We start from the raw sequence: 24360 nt of genomic DNA on the forward strand, positions 1-24360 counted from the left end.
TGGAGGATTCCAGATTCCTTGTCATGGAACATGAGTTATCTAAATAGTAATATGCCACTAGAATATTTTTAGTGTAAGTGCCACACCACCAAATGTGTGTTCTAGAAAGGCCTCAGGAAGATGGGTGGGGAGCATGGGGCACATGGGCTACTGCAGAAACACTAAAGAGTTGGGTCGAACAGACCAGGCTCTGGCTCTCTCAGCCTCGATTACTTCATTTGTAAAACGGGCGCATTCTCTACCTCATTGTGAGTTGAGGGTGCCATTCACTAACCCAACTGCACAGCCTGGCTTCAGAAATTCGGCTTAATCAAGTTCACAGAGATGGCGCTAGCTCTGAGGCCTTACAAGCTTCCGGATACCTAACTTTCCCCCTCATCTGTGAAATGAGGCCACCAAAACCCACCTCACACAACTGGAAAGATTACGTGAAGGCCTTAGCGGACCTGACCCATCTTCTCACCTGGAATATGCGTCCCTAAGGGGACCAGCCAGCGGAATCCTTACAAGTCATCCCCTGCTCTGAACCCCTTAATAGCATCCCTTCACACAAAGGATAAATTCTGAGTACGCCACCGTGGCCTGGTCCGCTCCTTCTGTTGGTCCAGTTGGAATGCAGTTTGGGCAGAACAGTTCGGAGGTTAAAAGCCCAGCTTCTGAAGCCACACAGCCTGGTTCTGTGACCAGAACCTTATGTGGGCTTCACATCTGTGTGCTGCGACATGGGGATAATACTGGTATAGAGGTGTTAGGAAAATTGGGTTGATACACAGTAGTAAGTACAATGTCACACTTTTAATAACTGCTATATAAGTGCCGGTTAGCTATTTGAAGCACATAAGGACGAGGATTTTGTTTAGTACTGTATCCACAATGTCTAGAACATATAGTGAGCATACAATATATATTTTTTAGTGAACGAACTAATTCCTACCACTCACTGTTCTCCAACTACACTGACCTTTATTTCTTGAATATGCCAGACCTTTTTCTTTTAATAACAGCTTTATTGAGATATAATTCACATACTATAAAATTCACCCTTTTAAAATTCACATATATGGGGGCGCCTGGGTGGCTCAGTCAGTTAAGAGTCTGTCATGATCTCAGGGTCCTGAAATTGAGCCCTACTCCGGGTTTCCTGCTCAGCGGGGAGTCTGCTTCTCCCTCTCCCTCTGCTTCTCCCCTTGCTCATGCTCTTTCTCTCACTCTCAAATAAATAAAATTCACATACTATAAATTCATTGGTTTTGGTACACTCATTTAATTGGGCAACCTAATTCCAAAACATTTTCACCCAAAAAGAAACCCAACACCTGTTAGCAGTCACCCCCCAAACAACACTTCCCCCAGCCCCAGGCAACCACTAATCTACTTTCTCTATGGACTTGCTATTTTGGACATTTCATATAAATGGAATCATATAATATGTGGTCTTACTATCTGGCTTCTTTCACTTAGTGGTTTTTTTTTGTTTTTTTTTTTTAAGTAGGCTCGGCACCCAGCATGGAGTCCAATGGAGGGCTTTAACTCACAACCCTGAGATCAAGACCTGAGCCGAAACCAAGAGTTGGACACTCAACCGAATGAGCCACCCAGGTACCCCAAAAATGGATGAATCTAAAAAATACACTAAGTGAGGGGCACCTGGGTGGCTCAGTCAGTTGAGCATCCAACTCTTGATTTCAGCTCTGGTCGTGATCTCAGTTGTGCGATCGAACCCCATGTTGGGCTCCACCCTCAGTTGGCAGTCTCCTGAGATTCTCTTCCTTTCCCTCTCCCTCTGCCCCTCCCCTGCTCACGTTCATGCACCCTCTCTCAAATCTTTAAAAAAAAAAAAAAAAAGAGTCATCCATTTTGGGGTGCCTGGCTGGCTCAGTCAGTACAGCATGTGACTCTTGATCTCAGGGTCCTGAGTTTGAACCCCATGTTTGGTGTAGAGATTACTTGGAAAAATTAAATACTAAGATTTATCCATGTTGATCCAGTACTTCATTCCTTTTTATGGCCAAATACTCCATTCTATGATATACCACATTTTTTGTATCCATGAATTGATGGACATTTGGGTTGCTTCCACTTTTTGTCGCCAGGAATAATGCTGCTCTGAATATTTGTGTACAAGTTTCTGTCTGGGCCTGTGTTTTCAATTTTCTTGGGTATATTCAAGTCCTTTGCCCATTTTTAAGTTGAGTTGTCCCTCATTGTTGACTTGTAAGAGTTCTTTATTCTGGATACTACACCTGTATCAAATATGTGATTTGCAAATATTTGCCCTCATTCTGTGGGTTATCTTTTTACTTTCTTGCTAATATCCTTGCTAATATCCTTGAAAGCACAAAAGTTTTCCATTTTGATGAAGTCTAACTTATCTTTTTTCTTTTGTTCCTTGTAACTTCTGGGGTCATATCTAAGAATCCATTGCTATATCCAAGGCTGTGAAGATATATGTTTTCTTCAAAGAATTTTATGGTTTTAGCTCTTATATTTAGGTCATTGATCCAATTTGAGTTAATTATTGTAAATGGTGTGAGGGGTCTGAATTCACTCTTTGGCCTGTGGCTATCCAGTTTTTCCAGCACCATTTGTTGAAAAGACTCTTGTTTTCCCATTGAATTGACTTGGCACTCTTGCTGAAAATCATTTGACCAGGGGTGCCTGGGTGGCTCAGTCGGTTAAGTGTCTGCCTTTGGCCCCTGCTCAATGGGGAGCCTGCTTCTCCCTCTCCCTCTGCCACTCCCCCTGCTTGTGCTCCCCCCCCTCTCAAATAAAGAAATCTTTTTAAAAAAAATCAATTGACCATATAGATGTATGGGCTGATTTCTGGATTTTTTTTGATACATTATTTTATTCAAATGCCAGTCTGATCACAGATGGTCCAAGAACACTCAAATAAGCCAAATATAAACATGTTGAAGATTAATCTTCAAACATTATGCCAATGACGCCTCCCTTATTTATGATCTCGCTGACATAAAATCATATGCACACCTCAGCGACCACCAAGCCATTCAACAGAGCTGTTTGAAGCTACCCATCTGAGCACTCTTGACTATTTTTTTCAAGCTCTGAAAAGCTGTAGCGATCTCAGCAGTGGTTGGAAGAACCAGCTCAACCTTGGCATAGTGCCAAAATGTGGTCAATCTGCCCATCAGCCCACTGAGGCTTTGAGTAAGTCATAGCAGTTTTCACTAGCACCGGGGCCTTCTCTGCAAGGTTACAGACAAACTGGGCCATGGTTCCAGGATAGAAAGTTGATTTCTGGACTTTAAATGCTATTCCAGGGGCACCTGGGTGGCTCGGTTAAGCGTCTGCCTTTGGCTCAGGTCAGGATCCAGGGTCCTGAGATTGAGCCCCGCATGGGGCTCCTCGCTCAGCAGAGTCTGTTTCTCCCTCTGCCCCTCCCCCTGCTCCTGCTCTCTCTCACTCTCACTCTCTCATCTCTCAAATAAATAAATAAAATATTTTTTAAAAATTAAAGCTGTACGAAGTTTCTTTTTTTTTCTTTCAGGTCTGTTTAGCCCAGATCTCTGTCACCCTAGGGAAGGCATCTCACACCATCCTATCTCATTTGCCCCTTCGCCCCGTGACGGCACACTATTTCCTTCACAGCACTGATTACAATCTATTTATAATGTCTTCTGCAGTAAAGTTTATGCTTCGAGTAAGCCTTTCATCGTGAAGATTTTCCAGGGCCTCATACCAATTGTTCTTAACTTCTAGTGTCATTAGTCTCAGAGCTGAGTGACTTTCCCAGGTTTAAGGACTTACTGGGTGAGGGGATGGTGGAAGGTTAAAGTTGAGGGAGACGAAGTGCTCAAGTGCAGGCACCCAAAACATGACAGGAGCATTGGAGGAGGTTCCATCGGGTCAGGGTCTAAAATCTTCTAGGCACAGGTTGGTGAGAAGCAGAATTTACAGGTAGGTACAGTAAGAGAGGAGTAGTGAGTGTTACCGTCTTACAGCATAAGAGTCAAAGTCTGTGGCTTTTAGGAGAGAGTAAGAATGGTCTGAAATTGGCCAGTACCTGTCTCCCACCCAGGGGAGTGTAGTCGCCCTCCACTTGAGAAGGCTGACAAGGAAGAAAACTCCTCTGAGAGAACCAGGTTTCTGTTAGAAGGCTACAGAAAAGAAAACATTATGAAGGCAAAGGAAACATTTCCAGAAGAGGTTAAAGATACAGAGAATCTTTCTGATGAGTGACATAGGACATAGTGAGGTTTTAGGAAATGGAGGATGGTGCAAGATCAGTTTTAAAAAGACATTATAATAACCTATGTCAGGATTAGAATGTGGTTGATAGATTTAATTTGGGGGTGATTTTTTTTAAGGTGACTAATGAAAATAGGGACAAAGGCATAGTGCAATTAATGCCAATGGTCTCAAAGCAAATGGAGTCATGGCCAGGCCAAGGCGTTGGAGGCGAGCAGGAGAAAAGATCTCTCCAGGATGACATGGAATTGGAGAGCTCCTATTTGACTTCTGCTAAAGCCAGAGTAGAGACTTGGACGGCATGGTGTGGGACACAGCGAACTCAAGTCTGATTTCAAAAACTACAGAGATGCTGCTAGAATACTGCCCCCAAGAGACACAGATGCATTTATAACTAGCCTACTACTCAAGAATATTAAGAAAACCACATGCTGCTGTGATGCAACCTGGCCGATAGGGAGGAGCACTAGGCTAGATGGCTAAGGGAGCCAGACCGTGACGGGTGGGGATGGAAACGGCAGTCCTATTCTCTTCCAAGCTTCACGCTCATCTTTCCAACTACTCGCAAGACAAAGAAGAGCCACCTATATGTCCCACAGGCAAGTCAAACTCATCCTAAGATTGAACTTTCTAGAAACCTGCCTCTCCTGTGTTCTCTGTTAATTGGTGCCACCCCCATTCACGTGGTTTGTGGTTTCTCAGGTCACTTTTCTCTCATCCCCCTAATCCAGTCTATCTAATTCTATCACCACCAAGTGCCCCTGAAAACCATCTCCTTTTTATGTCCAGTGCAATTACCTTTTCCTTTTCTTGTGCCAAAGAGCTGGAGATGGGGAGGTGATTAAAATCGCGGCACTGGAACGTCTGGGTGGCTCGGTCGGTTCAGCGTCTGCCTTCAGCTCAAGTCATGATCCCAGGGTCCTGGCATGGAGTCCCGCATCGGGCTCGCTGCTCCGCGGGGAGCCTGCTTCTCCCTCTGCCTCTGCCTCATGAATAAATAAATAAAACCTTAAAAAAAAGATCTCTGCCCTGTACTCAAAGATCTCACAGTCTACTGGGAAAACCCATTGAATAAAATGTGGTAAGTAGAACAATAATTTGTTCAAATATTTGAGTGCCAGGGCGCCTGGGTGGCGCAATCGTTAGGCGTCTGCCTTCGGCTCAGGGCGTGATCCGGCGTTCCGGGATCGAGTCCCACATCGGGCTCCTCCGCTGGAGGCCTGCTTCTTCCTCTCCCACTCCCCCTGCTGTGTTCCCTCTCTCACTGGCTGTCTCTCTGTCAAATAAATAAATAAAATCTTAAAAAAAAATATTTGAGTGCCATTCACAATTTATTGAGTGCTTACTAAATGCCAGGCATTATTCTAAGGTGTCAGAAACTGAGTAGTAAGCAACACAGTTTCTACTCTCAGGTTTATTACATTTTAGTGGGGAAGGCAGATAATGAGCATGTAAAAACAATGTTAGTATTAAGTGAGTAGAGAAAGGTAAGTGTTGCTACTTTAGAGTTTTGTTTGTTAGTAAACTCTACCTCCTATGTGGGGCTTGAACTCACAACCTGGAGATCAAGAGACACATGGTCTACAGACTGAGGCTGCCAGGCACCCCAAGTGTTGCCACTTTAGAAAGCAGGCTCAGAAAAGGCCTCCCAGTGCGTGTATGTATGTAGAGGTGAGACTTTGTGCGGAAACTTGGAAGTGAGAGCAGGTGCCATGTGAAGACTTGGAGAACAGCATTTTCTCTCAAAGCACAAGGGCCTGAGGCAAGAACAGCAAGTCAGAGTGCCTGGAGTTGAGTGAGGGAGATAGTGGGAGATAAGAAGTCAAATTCATAAAGCCGAAGAGATAAGCAGAGGTCAGATATTCCTGGGCCCTGGCAAGGAATTTAGACTTTATTCTTAATGTAGGAGGCCAGTGGAAGGTCGAAGATACAGAAGAAAGGATAATGTTGAGACTCCCTTCAAAGGGATGAGATAGGACTTGGAGCAGACTGTAAAAGGGCTTAGACATTAGGCAGTTTACTCCTTTCAATACTGCCCCATGATCTGCTCCCCTCAAGCCACCAGCCTAATTGTCTCCTCCCTTTATTTTTTTTTCTTCTTTAAAGATTTTAAGTAATCTCTACACCCAACGCGGGCTTGAATTTACAACCCCAAATCAAGAGCTGCATATTCTACCAACTGAGCCAGCCAGTCACCCTGTTTTATTATTTTTTAAAAAGTTTAAGTAATCTCTGCACCCAAAGTGGGGCTCGAACTCAGGATCCCCCAGCGCCACAGTCTCCTTCAACTGAGCCAGCCAGGCACCCTTCTCTTCTTCCCCTTGAAGTCACTTCTTGAGAGAATTATCTTTTTTTAAAAAATTTCCCACTCCGGGGGCGCCTGGGTGGCTCAGTCAGTTAAGCCTCTGCCTTCAGGGGCGCCTGGGTGGCTCAGTTGTTAAGCGTCTGCCTTCGGCTCAGGTCACGATCCCAGCGTTCTGGGATCGAGCCCTGCATAGGGCTCCCTGCTCAGCGGGAAGCCTGCTTTTCCCTTTCCCACTCCCCCTGCTTGTGTTCCCTCTCTCGCTGCCTCTCTCTCTGTCAAATAAATAAATAAAATCTTAAAACAAAAACACCACCACTATATTTTTTTTAAAAAAGGGGGGGGCCTCGGCCTTCAGCCCAGGTCATGATCTCAGGGTCCTGGGATCGAGGCCCTGCATCCAGCTCCCTGCTCAGTGGAGAGTCCGCTTCTCCCTTTCCCTCTGCCCACCCCCCACTCGTGCTCCCTCTCTCTCTCAAACAGATAAGTAAAATCTTTAAAAATAAATAAATAAAATAAAACTTCCAAGTTTTGCCCACTCCCCTGCACAGAAACTGCTCTTACCAATATTACCAAAGATTTTCGAGTTACTAAATCCAAGACTCACTTTTTAGTCTTCATTCTAACTAGCCTTCACAGTAGCATTAGACCATGACATCACTCCGTGCTGGCTTTCTTCCTGTCACTCAATTGCTCCTAGTCTCCCCTGCCAGTTTTTCTCTACCTGGCCTTAAATATTCACATTCCTCAAGACTTGGACCTAGAACATCTTCATGTATTTCTTTATGTTAGGGGTTGGCACACCACTGTATGCTGATTGGGCCCATGCGCCAAGAATGGTTGTTTTTAAGTGTTTGTAAGAAATAAAAAGCGTAATATTTCATGAGAGGTGAATCTCAGTACTCAAGTTTTATTGGAACACTGCCACACACATTCATTTACTTTCGTCCAGGGCTGCTCTCACACCACAACGGCGAAGTTGAGGAGTTGTGACGGACTCTATATCCCACAAAGCCTAAAGTATTTACTTAGTACATTTTACAAGAGAAGTCGGCTTTATGCTCTCTCCCCAGGTTCCGTTCATTCTGGCGACTTTAATTACCATTCGCATACGGACGATTCCCAAAGTAACATCTTCCGTCCAAGATCTTCTGTAAGATGACCAGACACGAACATCCAGCCGCCTGTCATTCCAAATGATCAAGGGAGGAATTGGGAATCCTTGACACACCTCCCTTTTCCTACCCCCCCCCACGTCCACTCTATCATCAAACCCTTCAAAACAAAACCCAAGTCCACCACTCGTCTCCATCCCTACTGTCTTCCACCCCTTCCCAACGCAGCCGCGCCCAGCTCTAAAGCGCGTCCTTTCAAAACGTAACTAAAGCAGGCGACTGCCCCTCGGGCGTGCGCTAAAGCCCTCAACCTCTAGCACAGCCGTGCCCACCGCCCGACGTCCTCCCCCGGGATTCAGAGCGCCGACGCCCCCTCTCGCGGCCGGAGGCCCGGGTCGCGGTCGCAGAAACGTCAGTAACGCCGCGCTCCGACTCCAGGCTCCTCGCCGCGGCGCGCGGAAACAACGTAAAGGGGGCGGGACAGCGTTTTACAAACCGGACCGTGAGGCTTTGCGTTTTCTCTTTCGCAGCCAGCGCCGAGAGCGATGGGTGAGTGTCGCTCTGCGTTGGGGCCGGGAAGGGGGGATGAGTTCGATCCAGTGCCATCCTGCCTCGCAGCCAAGTCAGGAGTGCGGGCGCCCCGACCCCTGGCACTGAGCAGCCACAAGGAGGGTGGTGCTCGGGTTCTGGCCTCCGAGGCTCGCTCCGGTGGCCGCAGGGGCTTGGTGCTGCGGGGGCCGCCAACATGGCTGCCGCGGGAAAGAGCCCGGGCTGGGCCGCATGTGGATGATGACAGCTTGGTAATGCTGCAAACTCCCGAGTGCGCAGTGCGGAAGCCAACCTTGGAGAGCTGAGCGTGCGGCCCGCCCGGCGCGGGCGTCTGGGGCTCGCGAGGTGCCGGCCCGAGCCCCAGTGGCTAAAGCTTCCGCCCCTGCTCCCACATGTAGGCATCTCTCGGGACAACTGGCACAAGCGCCGCAAGACCGGGGGCAAGAGAAAGCCCTATCACAAGAAGCGGAAGTATGAGCTGGGACGCCCCGCTGCCAACACTAAGGTGGGTGCGGGGCCCTCGTCTCCCCACCGTCTCCAGCGTGGTCTGGCCTCTGCGTGTGGTGGTTGAATCTTCCTAGGGCTCCGTGATTTCTCTAAGGGACTGGGCGGCCTCCTCACCTTTACGCGTTGGTTAAGACTGGAGCGGTTGCGTGGAGACAGATGTTGTGTATTAGGACTTCAAGGGCGCCTGGAGGGAGTGGGCTCCTCGGATGATAGAAACCTGCTATTTATTTTTGTTGCACAGAGACTTAATTTTCAGTGTTTGCAATCAGGTTTTTCCTCTTGGAGGTAACTGGAGTGATGAAAAAGTATCCTTAGGCGTGGTTGTGGCCGTCTTGGCCACCTGTGTGCCACTTGCCAGTGCTAGGACTTGTCATAGTTACACTGACTGTGTTACCTCCATGCAGCCTGGATTCCCTACCTTCTCTTGCCTTGCCCTCCTGGATAACCTAGCTCCCGTCTCTGTATTTTCCAGATTGGCCCCCGCCGCATACACACAGTCCGAGTCCGGGGAGGCAATAAGAAGTATCGTGCCTTGAGACTAGACGTGGGGAACTTCTCCTGGGGCTCTGAGTGTGAGTGAAGCCCTCCAGGAGTGGGTGGGAACGTGACACCTAAAACTTTCTAAGCTTCAGTAAGTGCTTTTAGCAGGAAGTCTGTGGCCTCCACCAAGATACTGAAGTTTCTTTTTGTTTGAAAGCTGTTAACGTTGTGGTAGCTGGAGAATTCTCTCCATCCTGTTTGTCTCTTAACTCCTATAGCTTCAGGGATTGGGACTGAATCTAGACACTATGTGCGGTTGCCAGTCATCTCTGGAAAGGTGGCTTTGTGGAAGATGAGCTCACACCCCATGGCTGGGTAACAGCCTAGAGTTCCCTTGCTTCTCCTTAGGCACTTTGCGGGGGAGGATGTGGTGGGAGGGGGACAACAGGACCAGTTGGCTTCTGGTTTACAGGACTTGATTCAGAATTTCTCCTGTGAGCAGGTTGTACGCGCAAAACAAGGATTATCGATGTTGTCTACAACGCATCCAACAACGAACTGGTCCGCACCAAGACCCTGGTGAAGAACTGTATTGTGCTCATTGACAGCACACCGTACCGACAGTGGTACGAGTCCCACTATGCACTGCCCCTGGGCCGCAAGAAGGGGGCCAAGCTGGTGCGTGTTTTGGGGGAGCCGACTTCCCTGTGGGGATGGGGGGAGGCCAGCCTCATTCCAGCCTTCTTATGATGAAAACTCTGTCCAGTTCTGCTACTGAAGGGAAAGCGATGAAAGCCTTTAGTGCTGAGGAAGGCAGCAGGGATTGGGATGTACAGGGCCCAAGGCTCTGGGGACATTGCTTCCCTGAGCCAGAGCCTAGGGAGCTCCAGCTAACCCATCTATCTCCTTTATTCAGACGCCCGAGGAGGAAGAGATTTTAAACAAAAAACGATCAAAGAAAATTCAGAAGAAGTATGATGAAAGGAAAAAGAATGCCAAAATCAGCAGTCTTCTGGAGGAGCAGTTCCAGCAGGGCAAGCTTCTTGGTAAGATGGCGCCCTCCACATTTTGTTCTTGCCTCTTGTTCTTCTAACTGCCAGCTGTGTGGTAGAGGCCTCACTAGGAGAGTTGAGCGATAACAGCATAGAAGCACAACTCCAAGCATGTGGTCACCCCATTAGCCTGAAGCTGAAATGGGAAATAAGAAGGCAGGAGTCCATAGGCCTGAGCTTGGCCTCTGCCTCTAACTTCCAGAAGTATTTTGAGAAGTTTGTGTGTGGGCTGAGGGGGCTGTCTCGGTGATGAAAACTTCGTCCAGTTCTGCTACTGACTTTAAGTGACGATAAAGTATATCTGAGGAGACACTGGGTGTAGCCCTCCCCCAGGATACCTGAACCACCGTGGACTTTCAAGGACACCTAGGTTTGTGTAGGGCCCCGCTCTCATCTTGCTGACGAACGCATACTCTTTTGCAGCATGCATCGCTTCAAGACCAGGCCAGTGCGGCCGAGCAGATGGCTACGTGCTAGAGGGCAAGGAGCTAGAGTTCTATCTGAGGAAAATCAAAGCCCGGAAAGGCAAATAAAGCCTTCTCCTATCTTCGGTCATGTAATAAAGGTGTTTATTGTCCTGTCCTGTGTTCATGTGTGAATATCCAGTGGCTCGACGCGCTCTCCTGGAGGCAAGGCCTAGATGTGGGCTGTGCCTTTGTATAGCTGGGGGAACATTTCTCACCCTAAAGGCTAGTATTCGGTGGGAACGGGGATGTGGCTGGCATGCAGGGCAAGCAGAGACTGAATGTGGGGTGTATCCCGGCACTGGGACCCCAGTATTATTGGGGTGTTCGCCAGGATTGGAACCCAAAGCCATGCTGCCTTTGTGAACTTGGCTCTTTTGAGAGATCCTGTACCCTTTTCCTGTATGAACCTTGGTTTTAAGATTTTAGCTTGAAGTTTTTAGCCTGGGTTCATGGATGGCCTAGAAACCTTGAAATTATGTTCAAATTTTTTTGGTATTGTTGAAAGCAAGTTGGACACATTTACATGTCTATCCTGTCGACTTTGGATGTCTTTTTGAAGTTAATTTTCTGTTGAACCCTACTTCTTCCCCTCTTACTACTCAGGTGTGCAAGATAACCAGTGATTTCTGCATTGCTAAATCTGCAGGGGTCAGCTCTTTGTCTTCGGCTTGGCTACATTGTCTGCTGTTGGTATTAAATGTGGTTTGTGCTGCATTTTTCTAACTTGAACCCAAACTACTTAACACCTGCACTTGGATATCATAATTGGACTCTGAAAGGTGGACATGGGAAAAACATGACATTCCTCCGCTTTCCCTTTGCAAATAGTTTCTCAGCTCTTTGATTTTAGCAAATTACTGCCTTTATACAGCTGCTTAAATCAAAATCTTAGGTCATTCTGCCCTTACACTCTAACATCTAAAGTCCCCTAATCTTGTTGGTTCAACCTTTAACACCACCTCTGCCTTCTCATCACTTTTTCAGGTAGCGCTGAATGCCTCCGTTGTCCCCAGCACAGTCCTATCAGTAGTGGTCAATGGGTTTTTGACACACAGCTTCCCATCTCAGAAGCCTCCCCAAACACTATGGAACTCAGTGTGACCTGGTCTCTCTTTCTACAGTGCTAGTCATCCTGGCCTTACTGAGCACATTTTCATTTGCTAGTCCATTTTTGGGAACGTTTTTTTCACATACCTACATGACTTACTCTCCAGGTCTTAGACCTTAGTGAGTTCCTCCCTGATAATTTTAGATTACAGTCCCTTCTGTGCTGTTAATATTTTGCCCCTGCTTTTTCTCCTTATCCCTTAGTTGGGCATAAATTTTGCTCATTTTCTTTTTTGTCCAGTTAGAACTCCAGGGGAACACCTGAAGGTATGTTTTATTTCTTGCTTTGTCTCCAGTACCTGGAAGTGCATGGCAACATATCAGGCACAGAAATGTGCTAAAATAATTTTAAAAAGAAAGAAAAAACCTTAAGATTTTATCCAAGTTAAAGTTGCTGGAAAGTACAAGCATAACTTAAGAGCCAGAGAAGTGAAAATCCAGTTGGTTCATTAGCTTGGCTAAATTGCAGTTCTGTGAATAGATAATAGGGAAAGATGAACTAGGAGATGACCCCACCCCCCTTTTGAATACAAAAACTTAAGGACACACAATAAGCAACCCAGCCTCCTAAAACCTTACCATTGGCTCTGGGAGGCCTGTGTCCCACCTTTCCATCCAGTGGGTATCGTAATGCAGCACCATAATTTTAGCTACTGTTCACGGTATGGGTCAGCAAAGCCACACTAGACAACTTTACCTTTGTTTTCTAATTTGAGCTCTACAAGATTATACCTCCCCTTTACTTCTACCTCTAATCTGTGACTAGAACCAGGGTGTTCAGGGTCTTGGATTCATCCACTATTCATTCCTGAAGCCTTCAGCTGACCATTCTTGGCCCTGAAGCAAGGCTAACTCCCACTAACCCTGTGAAAAACCTCAAACACCTACATGAATGGCTATCTTGGGGTGCTTTTGTCTCCAAAGACTTGGAGACCCTACCTAGGCTTAGGTATCCTGTAACCCATGGTCACCTAGCAGGAAAGGAGCAAAGCCAGCGTCAGATGTCAGAGGCTGCACTCAACCTCAACTACACCCTTGTTTCTTCCCTCCGGAGTCCTGTCATCTGTCGTCCTTTGACCTTAAGATTCCGTTTTGGCAGTCACCAGTTTCTTTGGTGGAGGCTGAACTTGCAGATTGGAGCTCAGTTCTGTCAATTCCAATCTATGCTCCGTGAGGCTGGTACCCCCAGCACTGCAGGCCCACCATAGAGATGAAAGCTTTCACCCCTTAAATCGACCTTTCTGTTCAGCTGGTGGGAGCAGAGAAGGGTGTGGCACTCGGAAGTCCAAACGCCCAAAGTCTGGGCTGGGTGGTGTACAACGGCCTTCACTCTGAGTTTGGTCAGCCTCCGGGACAGATTCCCAAGCCCTTACCATATTATCTTCATCCCACTTCGCAGCATGCCAATTTAAACAACTATAATTGCACAAGTAATAAATGTTTATATTCTCATTATAAACAAAAAGTTGAATATTACAGGTAAAGCAAAAGTTTCCCAGGGCGCACACCCTGATCCCTTTTCAGGGTAAGATGATCAGGGTAAGGTATATCCTCAGCGTCTTCATATAGCACTCAAATTGTGGTGCCTGGACCAGCAGCAGCGCCATCACCTGGGAACTAACTAGAAATGCAAATTCTTGAGTTCCAACCCATATCTAATAAATCAGAAACTCTGGCAGTGGCTCCCGGAACTACTCTGAACAGGCTCTTCAGTGCCGCTGATGCTCCCTCAGGCTTGAGAACGGGCCCAGCAACCTACTGCCCAGAAAATTAACAGCGCATCTGGGTTCTTGTCCTCTAGGCCTCGCCCATGTATCCTAGCCTCACCTACCCCAAGCAAGCCATCCTACCTTCTCCCGCCAAAACAGACATTCCCAGCCCTGGCGCTGGCCCCGACATCTTCCTCTTTAAAGGTCCGTCCGCAAATTCTCAGGCTCGGGGACACAGCAAGCGCTCTAACAGCGCTGGAGGTCAGCAGGGGGTTGGGAAGTAAGCGGAGGCAGGCAGGACGGCCTGGCCTCTGATCAGGGCTCCCTGGCCTCGTCCTCTGACCCCACCGATGCCTCCTCGATGCGGTCCGCGGCCTCAGGGTCGCCGCTCTCCTCCGCTCGGAATCGCAGCAGATGCGGGGTGCGGGGGGCTCCTCGCGCGCGGCCGAAGGTCCTGAGGCTGATGGCGGGGGAGGGTGCTCCTGCGGCCAGGAAGTGGCCTAGCAGCGGGGTCTGCGTGGCGGGCAGCGGCCGAGCGGACCCTGGGGACGCCTCCACCTGCACGTTCTGCTCGGGGTCGTCGCTCACGCTGCGGGGCGGGAGGGCAGGCTGAAAGAGCCTGGCGCCCCCGGGGCTGGCTCTCCCGAGAGGGCAGAGAACAGGGGCAACCGAGTCATCGGCGCCCCAGAGGGGTGGTGAGGACCTGGGGCCCACGTCTCGGCTCAAGCCCTGCCTCCACCAGCGCGGGCTGCTTACCGAAGGTTGAAGGTAGAACCCAGGAAGGAAGGCCGCAGAGCCTCGGCCGCAGTGGCCACTGTGTAGGGCGGCTGAGCGGAGTCTTCGTCCCAGTACAGGTCCTTCTCGGCGGGAGGCAGGTTCTGGTACATGTCATCCACAGATAACAGAGACACCTGGGGCAGGCAGCAAGTCCTAAGGATCCCCCCGTCCTCCCCGCACCCAGGCAGAGAGCTGGCAAGGAGGAGAGCACAAGGAGCTGCCCCCAGACCCCTGCGCACCTGCAAGTTGCGGTCTATGAGCTGGTTCGTCTCAAAGTCGTCATCATCCTCGCCAAAGGGGTTGATAATCTGTTCGGCCACCTACAGGTTGCAAGACAGTGTCTTCTGGGCTCCGAGCCCCATTCTCTGTCCAAAGCTGAGGTGGGCCCGGGCCCACACCTCTACAGAACAAGCTGGTATGAGCCCCCTATGCGCTCACCTTGAGCCAGCCGGCGTAGAAGAAAAACTGCAGCAGGGTGGTGAGAGGCACGTACATGTCCAGGTCCCCCAGGGCGGATGCTGCCTCCTGGCCCGGTTCTAAAGGCTCCCGAGGTTTGGCCGGCCCTGCCTCCGGCTCCACAAACTGGCGGCCGACCAGGGAGAGGCCAAAGAAGGAGTATACTGCTATGGTCACCACCTGGAGAAGGACGCCTGGCTGAGTAAGACAGGGAGAAGTGCCCTCCCTGACCCAGAGGGCCTGGGAGGACATCTGACAAGGAAGTAAAAGGTGTAGAAAGGTGTGGCAGCATCAGTGGGGATGGGGTCGTCTTAGTGGGGGTCTGGGGGTGCTGGAGGATGAGCCCTTGGTTGTTCAGTGTCTTGCTGGGCTGACCTGCCCCAGGGTAGGTACCATGTCTAATTCTTAGTGTCGCCCGCAGCACAGCACATGCAGTAAGCCCTGGGATTGGGGAGGGAGAGGCAGTTACTTGGGTGTAGACGAGAGGTATGCTGATCCAGTCATAGTGGAATAGCATACTGCACTTGGCCCGGTACTTGTTCAGCTCCTGGGGGAAAAGCAGGAAGAGGGTGTCAGTGGAGGAGAGGAGGGAAGAATGGAGAAAGAACAGGGGAGCCCAACACAAACTCGCAGCTCCACTAACTGGCTGTGTGACTTGGTCAAGTTTCTTTTCCACTCTGTGCCTCAGTTTTCCCACCCATGAAAGAGGGACAGTAACGATGTCCCAAGGGTGGTCATGAGGGCTAAATGAGTTAGTGTGTGTACAGTGCTTCCAGAGCTGGCACCACCCGAGTGCTGAGTACTGAAACGATTACTCCCCTTTGCAAAGCCAGGGAGGACAGACAGGCCTGGTCCTGAGCCGACTCACTTCCAGGAGCAGACAGAGAGCAATGTCATCACGGATTCGCCCATCCCTCCGGGCCTGGGCCGCCAGGTTAGTAAACCAGACGCAGGGGATCCAGTACTTGTTGAAATCGGATTTCAGGCTCTCAAACTTTTTCCTCTCTTCCTGGGACATGAAACCTGAGGAGATGAAGCGAGTGGGGCGCAGATACCTCCCCTGCCCCTAGGACTTGCCCGCTGGGGTCAGACCTCCCCTCCTAGGAGGCCGCCCCCGCCCCCGGGCTGTCCAGCGTGCAGGCCGAGCCCCCCCCCCCCCGGGGGCGCCTGTCCGCACCTGCGTCCACCACGTGCTCCATAGTGGGGAAGCGCTTGAGCACGCGCGTGCTGACCGAGCGCAGCACCAGCACGGACGCCAGGTTGGCGTAGCGGATGAGGGTGCGGCGCAGCAGGCGACCGCGCTGGTCCACGCCGTGCACGCTGGCCGAGATGACGCACATCAGCTGGTCTGGCAGCGGGATGCTTGTGTACTGCGCCCACCAGCGGTTTACCACCAGGGTCACGTAGAAACCTGAGCGGCCGCCGTGGAAGCGGAGACGGGAAGGGAAGACGGAAGGCCTGGGAGTCAGCGCGCCCTGCCCCCCAGCGAGAGCACCTGGTCCAGGCCAGGTTGAACCAAAGCAGGGAGAAGGACGCAGTTGGCTTCCGTGCCCTGCCTCGCTGTCAGGGGATCCCCTCTTCCAAAAGCCTCTGTCTCGCTAAGCCAGGCTTGGAGGATGGAGGAGGGCAAACCTCCTCCTGCAGAAAAATGGTCAAGTAGTGGTTAATTCTGAGCCCTGCTTCCCAGAAGGTGGGAAGGGGAGTGTCACCTCTCTCCAGCTCTTCTCCAGTACCCAGAGTGGGATTTGGAAGCCAGCAGATGTCTTGTCCCTTTGTGGAGTGAGGGTCCAGCAAGTGACAGGCAGGGTCTAGCCCTCTGGAAACCTGGACTCAGGACGCAACTCCCATGCCCGCTGAGCCTGCTCTGGCTGACGTCTAGGCTGTGCTGCTGGGGTAATTCTGACTCTCGGAGCTGTCAACTCAACCCAAAGGTCAGGAAAGATGGTCAGAAGGTTACCAGGGAGAATTAAAGGGAGCCTTACCCAGTACAAAGGATAAGGGGATGAGATCTGCAGAACGATTACAGTACCGGGCCACCTGGGCATACACATGCCTCTGCTCCTGGGTCAGCAGCAGCCTGGGGAAGGTCGGTTGTAAGCCTGGGTTAGAGGAAGTGGGCAGCCGAGCCCCCCCAGGCCAGCCCTGAGACCTCACCCTCACCGGTAGGTGATGCTGAGCAGAGCATACAGGGCGATGAACAGCAGGAACTCTTTGTACAGGAGCTTGTAGATGCTTCCCCTCCAGCGGAGAAGCAAGCCCGAGAAGCCTCCGAAGCGAGCCTCCGCCACTTTGAGGGTGTATGAAACCGTCATGGTGCTGGGGGCCTGGGCGGGAGGTCACAAGAGCTGCCCCCAGAGCTGTCCCTCTTTCCCAGCAAACCTTCTCCTTAGCTTGGCTTCTTATCACCAAGCTTAGCTCTCCAGGCACCCTCCCTTCAACTCTGGTCACACACACCCAGCCTTCACCCTGTGTCAGTAGGCAAGGGGAAGAAGCTTCAGAGCAGACAAAACACCCCTGCCATCCCCCCCAGAACTCAGTGGTACATGGGTCAAGCCAGGATGGGACGCGCTTAGGGGAGCTGAGATCTATAACCTCTCGTACAAGAGGCTTCCCCGAGATCCTCTTCCACTCTCAGGGCCAGGAGGAACCAGGTTACCAACCCCTGAGGCCAGAAGACCCAACTTGAGCCCAAACCCACAACTGTCCCCTAGGGTCTTGCTGACAGCTGGCCTCCCAAGGCCCCAGGTACCGCCACCTCCCACTGCACACCTGCCTACCTGCTCTGGGCAGCGGCCCGCGTGGAGGAAGGAGAACTGAGCTAGCCTACACACCACATGCACTTAAATATCTGCTGGGCCCATAAAGCTTAGCTGGACTGAGGTTATCATTGATGGATTGAGGCTGTCACCCAGCTTCCCCTGGGCCTGGGAACTAGATGTGTCTCCCTCCCCCTGCAGGGCTGGGCTGGCCTTTGGGTGGCAAAAGTGCCATGTGCCCCGACTCTACAACTCACACAGATGACACCATGTCCTTGAAACCAGGATGACAGGGATTACTGTCCCACGCTCCAGGTGAGAAGATAGATGCATGATGATAAATTGTTATAATACCAGCTAGTGACCACAGAGCACTGCCTGACAGGCCCTGCGTGCAAGGCGCTACTGTGTCAGCGTTTCATGGAACCCTCATCTCAACCACATGAGGAAGGAATCACCCCCATTTACAGACGAGGCTCCAAGACGTAAATGACTTGTTCTCGGTCATCAGAGGCAGTATTCAAAGCCTGAGTTGATGGACTTGGTCGAGCTTGAAAATAAAACAGCCGGTTATTTTACCAGCAAAATGGCTTATTCAAAAATAGAGAAATTGCGATTCAGGGTATGTAAGCTACAGCAAACCAAAGGCAAGTCCAGAGAAGAAAGAAGAGGAATGTTATTATATAGAGAAAAAAAGGGGAAGTTGAGAGGGGCTACTTGGAGCAAAAGTCCACTGGAGGCTGGTGATGTTTTCTCATTGGCTGAGTTGTAGCAACTTCTCATTGGCTGGACTCTTGCTATACAAGGAAAAATCTTTCTCCCTTGCAGGCGTAATAAACTAGGTCCTTTCCAGTTGGAAAATGCAAGGTATGTTTCTTCCAGTTGGGGTCTGCAATGGAGGACAAATTGGTAGGGTGTGAGGCTCCCCCCATTCTCGTGACCGGACTGTATTTTAAATGAAGTTTCCTTTATTCAGTCCCACAACTCCAAAGGCTGGAAGTGGCCCAGTTGGGCCTAAACAAGGGCTTGAGCCCTGGGACCAGGGTCCTGTGCACTGGCCACACTGCTAGGCTTCTGGTCCAGGCTCTGGGGGTCCTGGCTTGACCATTCCCCATCCCTATTCCACAGGGCTGACAAGACCACAGGTCTGGGACTCAGGCCTAGGGATGCAGACTTCCCTCAGCCTTGTGTCCAGCATCTTGACTTCTAAGGGTATCTAGCATCCTGAGGGGCCATTTCTACTTTAGGCCTCAATTTCTTCCTCTGTCAAACAGAGGAAATAATATTTGAGGCACCAGCTCGACTACCCACCCAGTGCTGAGATCATCCGCAAAGACGCAGTGGTGGTCCCGCTTCTGACCTGAACTGGGAAGCTCCTTCTCCCATATTGTGAGCTGATTCTCACCCACAAGCATTTCCTGAAGAGAGGAAGCGTGGAGAGGAGGTTAGGAGCACAAGCTTGGGAGTTAGACAAACCTGGGTTTAAATTCTAGCTCTCTGTAGCCTTGCACAAGTTACCTCATCTCTCTGGACTGCAGCTTTCTCTCTCTCTACAAAACAAGATCAGTAACACCTTCCACACAGGGCAGTTGGGATTATTCAAAGAAACAATATCCCCGAGCCTGGAACACTGCAGGCAGTTAGCCCGGCCGCTATTGCCATGAAGAGTCAAGTCTGTTCCGATTAGTTTCCACCTGCTTGTCCTCTGTTGTGTCCCAGAACCGGGCAATCTTTCAGAAATGAAGAGGCAGAGACTTTTCCGCTGAAGCCTTTCCGGCCCGTCCCCGGGCCAAACAGTGCCAGGTCCTGGCTTTTCAGCAGGGTACACAAGGCCTTCTGAGATCTCCCACCTCTGCGCCCATCACCAGCCTCTGGCCGAGTTACCGTTCACTGCTCCTGCAAGGTCCGGCTCAGAGCGTCCTCAGGGAAGCTTTCCATGATCTTCCCCCTGCCCCCCCAAGCCCTCCAGGTTTCGTCTCTCAGCAGCACATCACACTGGCCAGTGACCTGTCTGCAGGGCTCATCTGTCTTCCAGCCCGTGCGGCCCGTGAGTACAGGACCGTATCTGACTCCCGTCAATAGAGCTGAGGAGGACTTGAGCCCAGGCAGGCTTTTCTTTTCCTCTTTATTTCTTTCCCTTTTCGCCTGAAAGACATCTGGCCCTCCTTCCCCTTTTTTGTGAGAAAACTCCTGGGTGAACAAGGTCTGGGAAACTACTCATGGCCAGAAGAGTCATGTTCTCTTTCTAGGCCCCAGGTGAGCCAGGTGAGATGTCAATATGAGGAAAGAACTGGACTCTGTGTGTGTGTGTATGTGTGCACGCGTGCACGCGCACATGTGTCCCAAGGTCTGGAAGACCCAGGTCCTCTCCTGGGGAGGGTGAGATACCAGCTCCGGGGCCTCAGCCATCATGGCCATGCAACGCTTCCTAAGCTCTGATCTGTGGCTTTTCTAGAGCATTCTGAGCTGCATACCACTTAAAGAGTCTTGTACCTGGGGGGCCAGGCCTGGGACTGGAGGAGCTCAGGCCTTGAGATCGTGGGAGCTTCCTTGAGGACAAGCAGGCTGCTGCGTTGCAATCATTACCCCCATCTGCTTCTGTGGCCCTCACCCTCTGGCCTGTTACCAACACTCTGGATCACTGGGCTGTGAGTTTCCCACAGAGCCATGGATAAAGGTACAGGACTTGAAGCCTTACTCCAGGAAGGGGACTCCCCAGTCCCCACCCAGCCCTTCCCTCCTGAGTCACTTTATCTCCCTTCCCAGCTGCTGACAGGTCCCTTTGGTTTATGGTCCGGGAGAGTGAACCAGTCTACCTGTAAATCATTTACTCCACCCTTTGTCCTCTGGTTCTTGCCTCTCACTCTCTTCTGGTCCTAAGCACCCGTGCCCCTCTCCCCTCCTCGCGGCCCAAGGTCGGATATGCGGCTTGGCGGTTTACAGCACGGAGTCTGGAGCCAGACTGCCCAGATTTTCAAATCCGAACACTGTGAACCACCGTTGTGACCTTGGGCAAGACGTTTACCATTTCTGGGTTTAATTTCCCCATGGGGAAATAGGGAGGATAATACTTTTCTCATAAAATTGCTGTGAATGTGAAATGCATGAGTATTTATCAAGTGCTCGGAATGGCACGTGGTGAACATGAAATGCCACTGTAGTCTTAGCGTCTCTCGGGTTTGGCTCTGGTACTCAGCCTCTGCACCCACCAAAGACACCTGAGATCTTATTGCTGATTTCAGGCCCCCTCCCAAGTTCTACCCTTACTTGGCAGCTCTCATTTTTTTTTTTTTTAAATTTCAAGCAGGCTCCCCGTCCAATATGGGGCTCAGACTCACAGCCGTGAGATTAAGAGTCACATGCTCTACTGCCAGGCGCCCCTTGGCAGCTCTCATTCTTGAAGGACTCCCATGACCTCAGTGACCTGACACTGTCAAGAGATTCTGATTCTGAGGGGCGCCTGGGTGGCTCAGTGGGTTAAGCATCTGACTCTTTCTTTTAAAAAGATTTTATTTATTTATTTCAGAGGGGGAGAGGCAGAGGGAGAGGGAGAGAGAGAATCTCCAGCAGACTCTGCACTGAGCACGGAGCCTGACACGGGGCTCAATCTCACCACCCTGAGATCACAACCTGAGCCAAATCAAGAGTCAGACACTTAACCCACTGAGCCACCCAGGCGCTCTGCGTTGGGCTTCGTGCTCAGCGTGGAGTCTGCTGGAGATTCTCTCTCTCCTTCTGCTTCTCCCCCTCCCCTTGCTCGTGCTCTCCCTCTCTCTGAAAGAAAGAAAGAAAGAAAGAAAGAAAGAAAGAAAGAAAGAAAGAAAGAAAGAAAATCTTAAAGAAAGAGAGAGAGATTCTGACTCTGAGCTGCCAAGGGGGCGAGGAATGTGGGACATGTGCTAAACTGGAGACAGCATCTTCTAGGGGATGGAGACTCATAGCGGATGGAGACCCGGAGAACTCTGAAAAACCTCAGCTTGGGCAGCGATTGTGAGATTCTTGGGGCGGGGGAAGAGAAAGAGCATTAGTAACAGGGACAAGGAGACATGGAGCAGTGTAGAAGGAGGACAGGTGCAAGGACAGTGACACCACCCCCCCCAGAAAAGTCAGGCAGTGGTGAATATTGGAGTCAGACATCTTGGGTTCAGAACTTAACTCTACTCCTTCGAGCTGTATGTGACCTTGAGCGAACAGCTTAACCCCTTGAGCCTCAGTTTCTTCATCTGTGAAATGGGAATAATCAACCACATCATAAGGCTGCTGTGAGCAGTCAATAGCATAAATGCTTAGCCCAGTGCCCGGTGCGTGGCAGGTGCATAAGACCCATTCATGGTAGCATATGTTACACTGAGGGAGGTGGCGGAGGAAACTGCCAGGCCCTTTAGTTACGACATTCAGGAGGATCTCCTCCTGGTGTCCTGGTTTCTGGAGAAGAGCTCAAAAATCTTGTTAACCTCCCAAGGGGAGAAGACAGCGAAGAGTAACAGAATATGGCACCCAATATGCCACTTCGGTATATTGACTATTTTGAACTGTAGGTACTTAAAAAACAGCAAATGTAGGGAGAGGCCTTCTCTGAACTCCCCTTATCTGACTAAAGATGGATCTCTAAAGGGACTCAATGGGCATAAATGCCCTTCCTGGGAATTTCTTCTCATATCACAGGAGAGGAAACTAGAAGTTTATACCACATCCCGACGAACTTGGTCACAAATTATCATATCTCCCATCCATTCTTCTAAGGGTCCATTCATCGTTTCTAGAAATCATTTACTTTTCCCTAAAAGGCCTATATTTCCCTTCCCTCTTCCCTATTAAGATGGTATTTAAGCCTGAATTCTAAGCTAGAGGACAGAGTTCCTCATAAGTTATACATGTTAATAAACTTGTGTTTGTTTCTCTTTCGTTCATGTTTTTATTGAAGAGCTTCATCTGAAGACCTAAGATGGGTGGAGGTAGGGTTTTGACTTCTGTACAAAGTCCTAACCCCCCCGTACTTTAGAATGTGACTGTATTTGGAGACCGAATCTTTAAAGAGGTAAGTAAGTTAAAATGAGGCTGTTATGTTGGCCCTGGTCTGATTCGACTGGTGTTTTTTTGTTTGTTTTTAAGATTTTATTTATTTATTTCAGAGGCTGTGCAGCGCGCGCACACATGCATGTGAGAGCACAAGGGGGTGGCAGAGGGAGAGGCAGAGGCAGGCTCCTCGCTGAGCAGGGAGCCTAACACACAGGGCTTGACCTCAGGACCCTGAGATCATGACCTGAGCCGCAGGCAGACGCTCAACTGGGGTTTTTGCAAGAAGAAGAGATGAGGACACACGGAGAAAAAGGTCATGTAAATAAAGGGGATTAAAAGGTACAAATTTCAGGACGCCTGGGTGGCTCAGTCGGGTAAGTGTCTGCCTTCAGCTCAGGTCATGATCCCAAGGTCCTGGAATCAAGTCTCACATCAGGCTCCTTGCTCTTCGGGGAGCCTGCTTCTCTCTCTGCCTGCCGCTCCCCCTGCTTGTGCACGCTCTCTGACAAATAAATAAAATCTTAAAAAAAAAAAAGGTACAAATTTCCAGTTATAAAATAAGTCACACAGGGGAGATTATAGGGAAGGTAGTCAGTATTACAGTAATGCTGTATGGTGACACATGGTGATTACACTTAGAGCGGTGAGAACTGGGTGACGTGTAGAATTGTCAAATCCATGTTGTGTACCTGAAATCAATATAACATGTATGTCAATTATACTTAAGTTAAAGAAAAGAAAGGTCATGTGAACTCAAAGGGAGAAGACCACCATCTACAAACTAAGAGAGAGGCCTCAATTTCTTCTGAGAAAACAAACTTCAGGGGCGCCTGGGTGGCTCAGTCGGTTGAGACTTGGACTCTTGATTTTGGCTCAGGTCATGGTTTCAAGGTTGTGGGATTGAGCCGCCTCCCTCCCCCTCTCCTCCTCCCCCTGCTCCTACTGAAAGTGCCCTCTCTCGGTCTCTCACTCAATTAAATCTTTTGGTTTTTTTTTAAGATTTTATTTTATATTTGATGGAGAAAGAGAGAGAGCACAGGCAGGGGGAGAGGCAGAGGGAGAAGCAGGCTTCTGCTGAGCAGGGAGCCCGGATGCGGGGCTCAGTCCCAGGACCCCGGGGTCATGACCTGAGCCTAAGGCAGATCCTTAACTGACTGAGCCACCCAGGTGCCCCATAAATAAAAATCTTAAAAAGGAAAATTCAACTAAGTAAGTTTGAAGACCTAATTGGCTTCATTAAATGAGTCATGAATCCCATCGAGCAAGCTGAGGAGGGATCTGAGGAGTTTGTACAAAATGGAAAGTTGTTGTAGGAAGGGGATTGGGGCAGGAAAGTTAGAAGCAAAATAAAAGAAAGCATTGTTTCAGGCAAGGTCACTTTCCTAGGAGGAAAAGCGGGGGTCTTAGGCAGATCACCTCGTCTTTCTTTGGGGGGATGGAGAGGGTCATGTGGAAGACTTACTAGCACCTATAAGAAAATTCCTGACAGGTTAAGATTTATATTTCTGGAGGGGGTGGAAACTGCAATTAGGTCAGTATTAAGCCCTGGTTTGGTGACTTGGCCTGGTCCAAGTAACGCCATTTTGGCCTATGGTTTTCTTTTTAACAGAATCAAACTTGTCAATACCTTGAGCTTGGATTCCAGCCTTCAGAACTATGAGAAAATACACTTCTGTTGTTTAAGCCACCTAGTACATAATATTTTGTTATGGCAGCCCTGCCAATCTAATACAAACATTTTGCTTTATTTTGCCAAATATAAAATTGCAACCTCAAATATGCCTTTTCAAACTACACATGCTTCAGCCCCATTTTCTCTGTAGATCTGTCCTTTCTGGCCCCACCACTACCA

General features: G+C 49.8%; 2 protein-coding genes, 4 non-coding genes and 1 pseudogene across 6 annotated transcripts; 5 read left to right on the forward strand and 2 right to left on the reverse strand.

The window, feature by feature from the left end:
• Window positions 1-2919: 2919 nt before the first annotated feature.
• On the reverse strand, window positions 2920-3237 carry LOC123793618 (ATP synthase F(0) complex subunit g, mitochondrial pseudogene; annotated as a pseudogene).
• Window positions 3238-8067: 4830 nt separating this feature from the next.
• RPS8 (ribosomal protein S8) lies at window positions 8068-10797 on the forward strand. Its single transcript, XM_045799718.2, has 6 exons — window positions 8068-8178; window positions 8577-8683; window positions 9158-9257; window positions 9668-9843; window positions 10082-10211; window positions 10641-10797. Exons 1-6 carry the CDS (start codon window positions 8175-8177, stop codon window positions 10748-10750), a joined length of 627 nt encoding a protein of 208 aa, XP_045655674.1. The 5' UTR covers window positions 8068-8174; the 3' UTR covers window positions 10751-10797.
• LOC123793842 (small nucleolar RNA SNORD55/SNORD39) lies at window positions 8411-8490 on the forward strand. Its single transcript, XR_006780083.1, has one exon. It is a non-coding gene; the product is annotated as a small nucleolar RNA SNORD55/SNORD39 (small nucleolar RNA).
• Window positions 8973-9076, forward strand: LOC123793845 (small nucleolar RNA SNORD46). Its single transcript, XR_006780086.1, has one exon. It is a non-coding gene; the product is annotated as a small nucleolar RNA SNORD46 (small nucleolar RNA).
• Window positions 9908-9977, forward strand: LOC123793844 (small nucleolar RNA SNORD38). Its single transcript, XR_006780085.1, has one exon. It is a non-coding gene; the product is annotated as a small nucleolar RNA SNORD38 (small nucleolar RNA).
• Window positions 10459-10527, forward strand: LOC123793843 (small nucleolar RNA SNORD38). Its single transcript, XR_006780084.1, has one exon. It is a non-coding gene; the product is annotated as a small nucleolar RNA SNORD38 (small nucleolar RNA).
• A 3000-nt stretch (window positions 10798-13797) lies between the features above and the next one.
• On the reverse strand, window positions 13798-17045 carry BEST4 (bestrophin 4). Its single transcript, XM_045799463.2, has 9 exons — window positions 16894-17045; window positions 16716-16810; window positions 15911-16144; window positions 15602-15756; window positions 15203-15280; window positions 14716-14913; window positions 14517-14597; window positions 14257-14411; window positions 13798-14089 (listed from the first exon to the last, which is right to left on the reverse strand). Exons 1-9 carry the CDS (start codon window positions 17043-17045, stop codon window positions 13816-13818), a joined length of 1422 nt encoding a protein of 473 aa, XP_045655419.1. The 3' UTR covers window positions 13798-13815.
• Between the last annotated feature and the right edge of the window lie 7315 nt (window positions 17046-24360).

Source organism: Ursus americanus, chromosome 12, assembly GCF_024610735.1.
Source record: "Ursus americanus isolate L20-20 chromosome 12, mUrsAme1.1.p, whole genome shotgun sequence".
In the NCBI taxonomy this organism is placed as follows: Eukaryota; Metazoa; Chordata; class Mammalia; order Carnivora; family Ursidae; genus Ursus; species Ursus americanus.

Coding starts and splice junctions, on each gene's coding strand:
- RPS8 (XM_045799718.2), top strand. Junction 9,258..9,667: donor CTTCTCCTGGGGCTCTGAGT/GTGAGTGAAGCC, acceptor TCCTGTGAGCAG/GTTGTACGCGCAAAACAAGG. Junction 10,212..10,640: donor CCAGCAGGGCAAGCTTCTTG/GTAAGATGGCGC, acceptor ACTCTTTTGCAG/CATGCATCGCTTCAAGACCA.
- BEST4 (XM_045799463.2), bottom strand. CDS start 17,045: ATGACGGTTTCATACACCCTCAAAGTGGCGGAGGCTCGCTTCGGAGGC. Junction 16,811..16,893: donor CTGCTCAGCATCACCTACCG/GTGAGGGTGAGG, acceptor GACCTTCCCCAG/GCTGCTGCTGACCCAGGAGC. Junction 14,914..15,202: donor TACCTCTCGTCTACACCCAA/GTAACTGCCTCT, acceptor GTCCTTCTCCAG/GTGGTGACCATAGCAGTATA.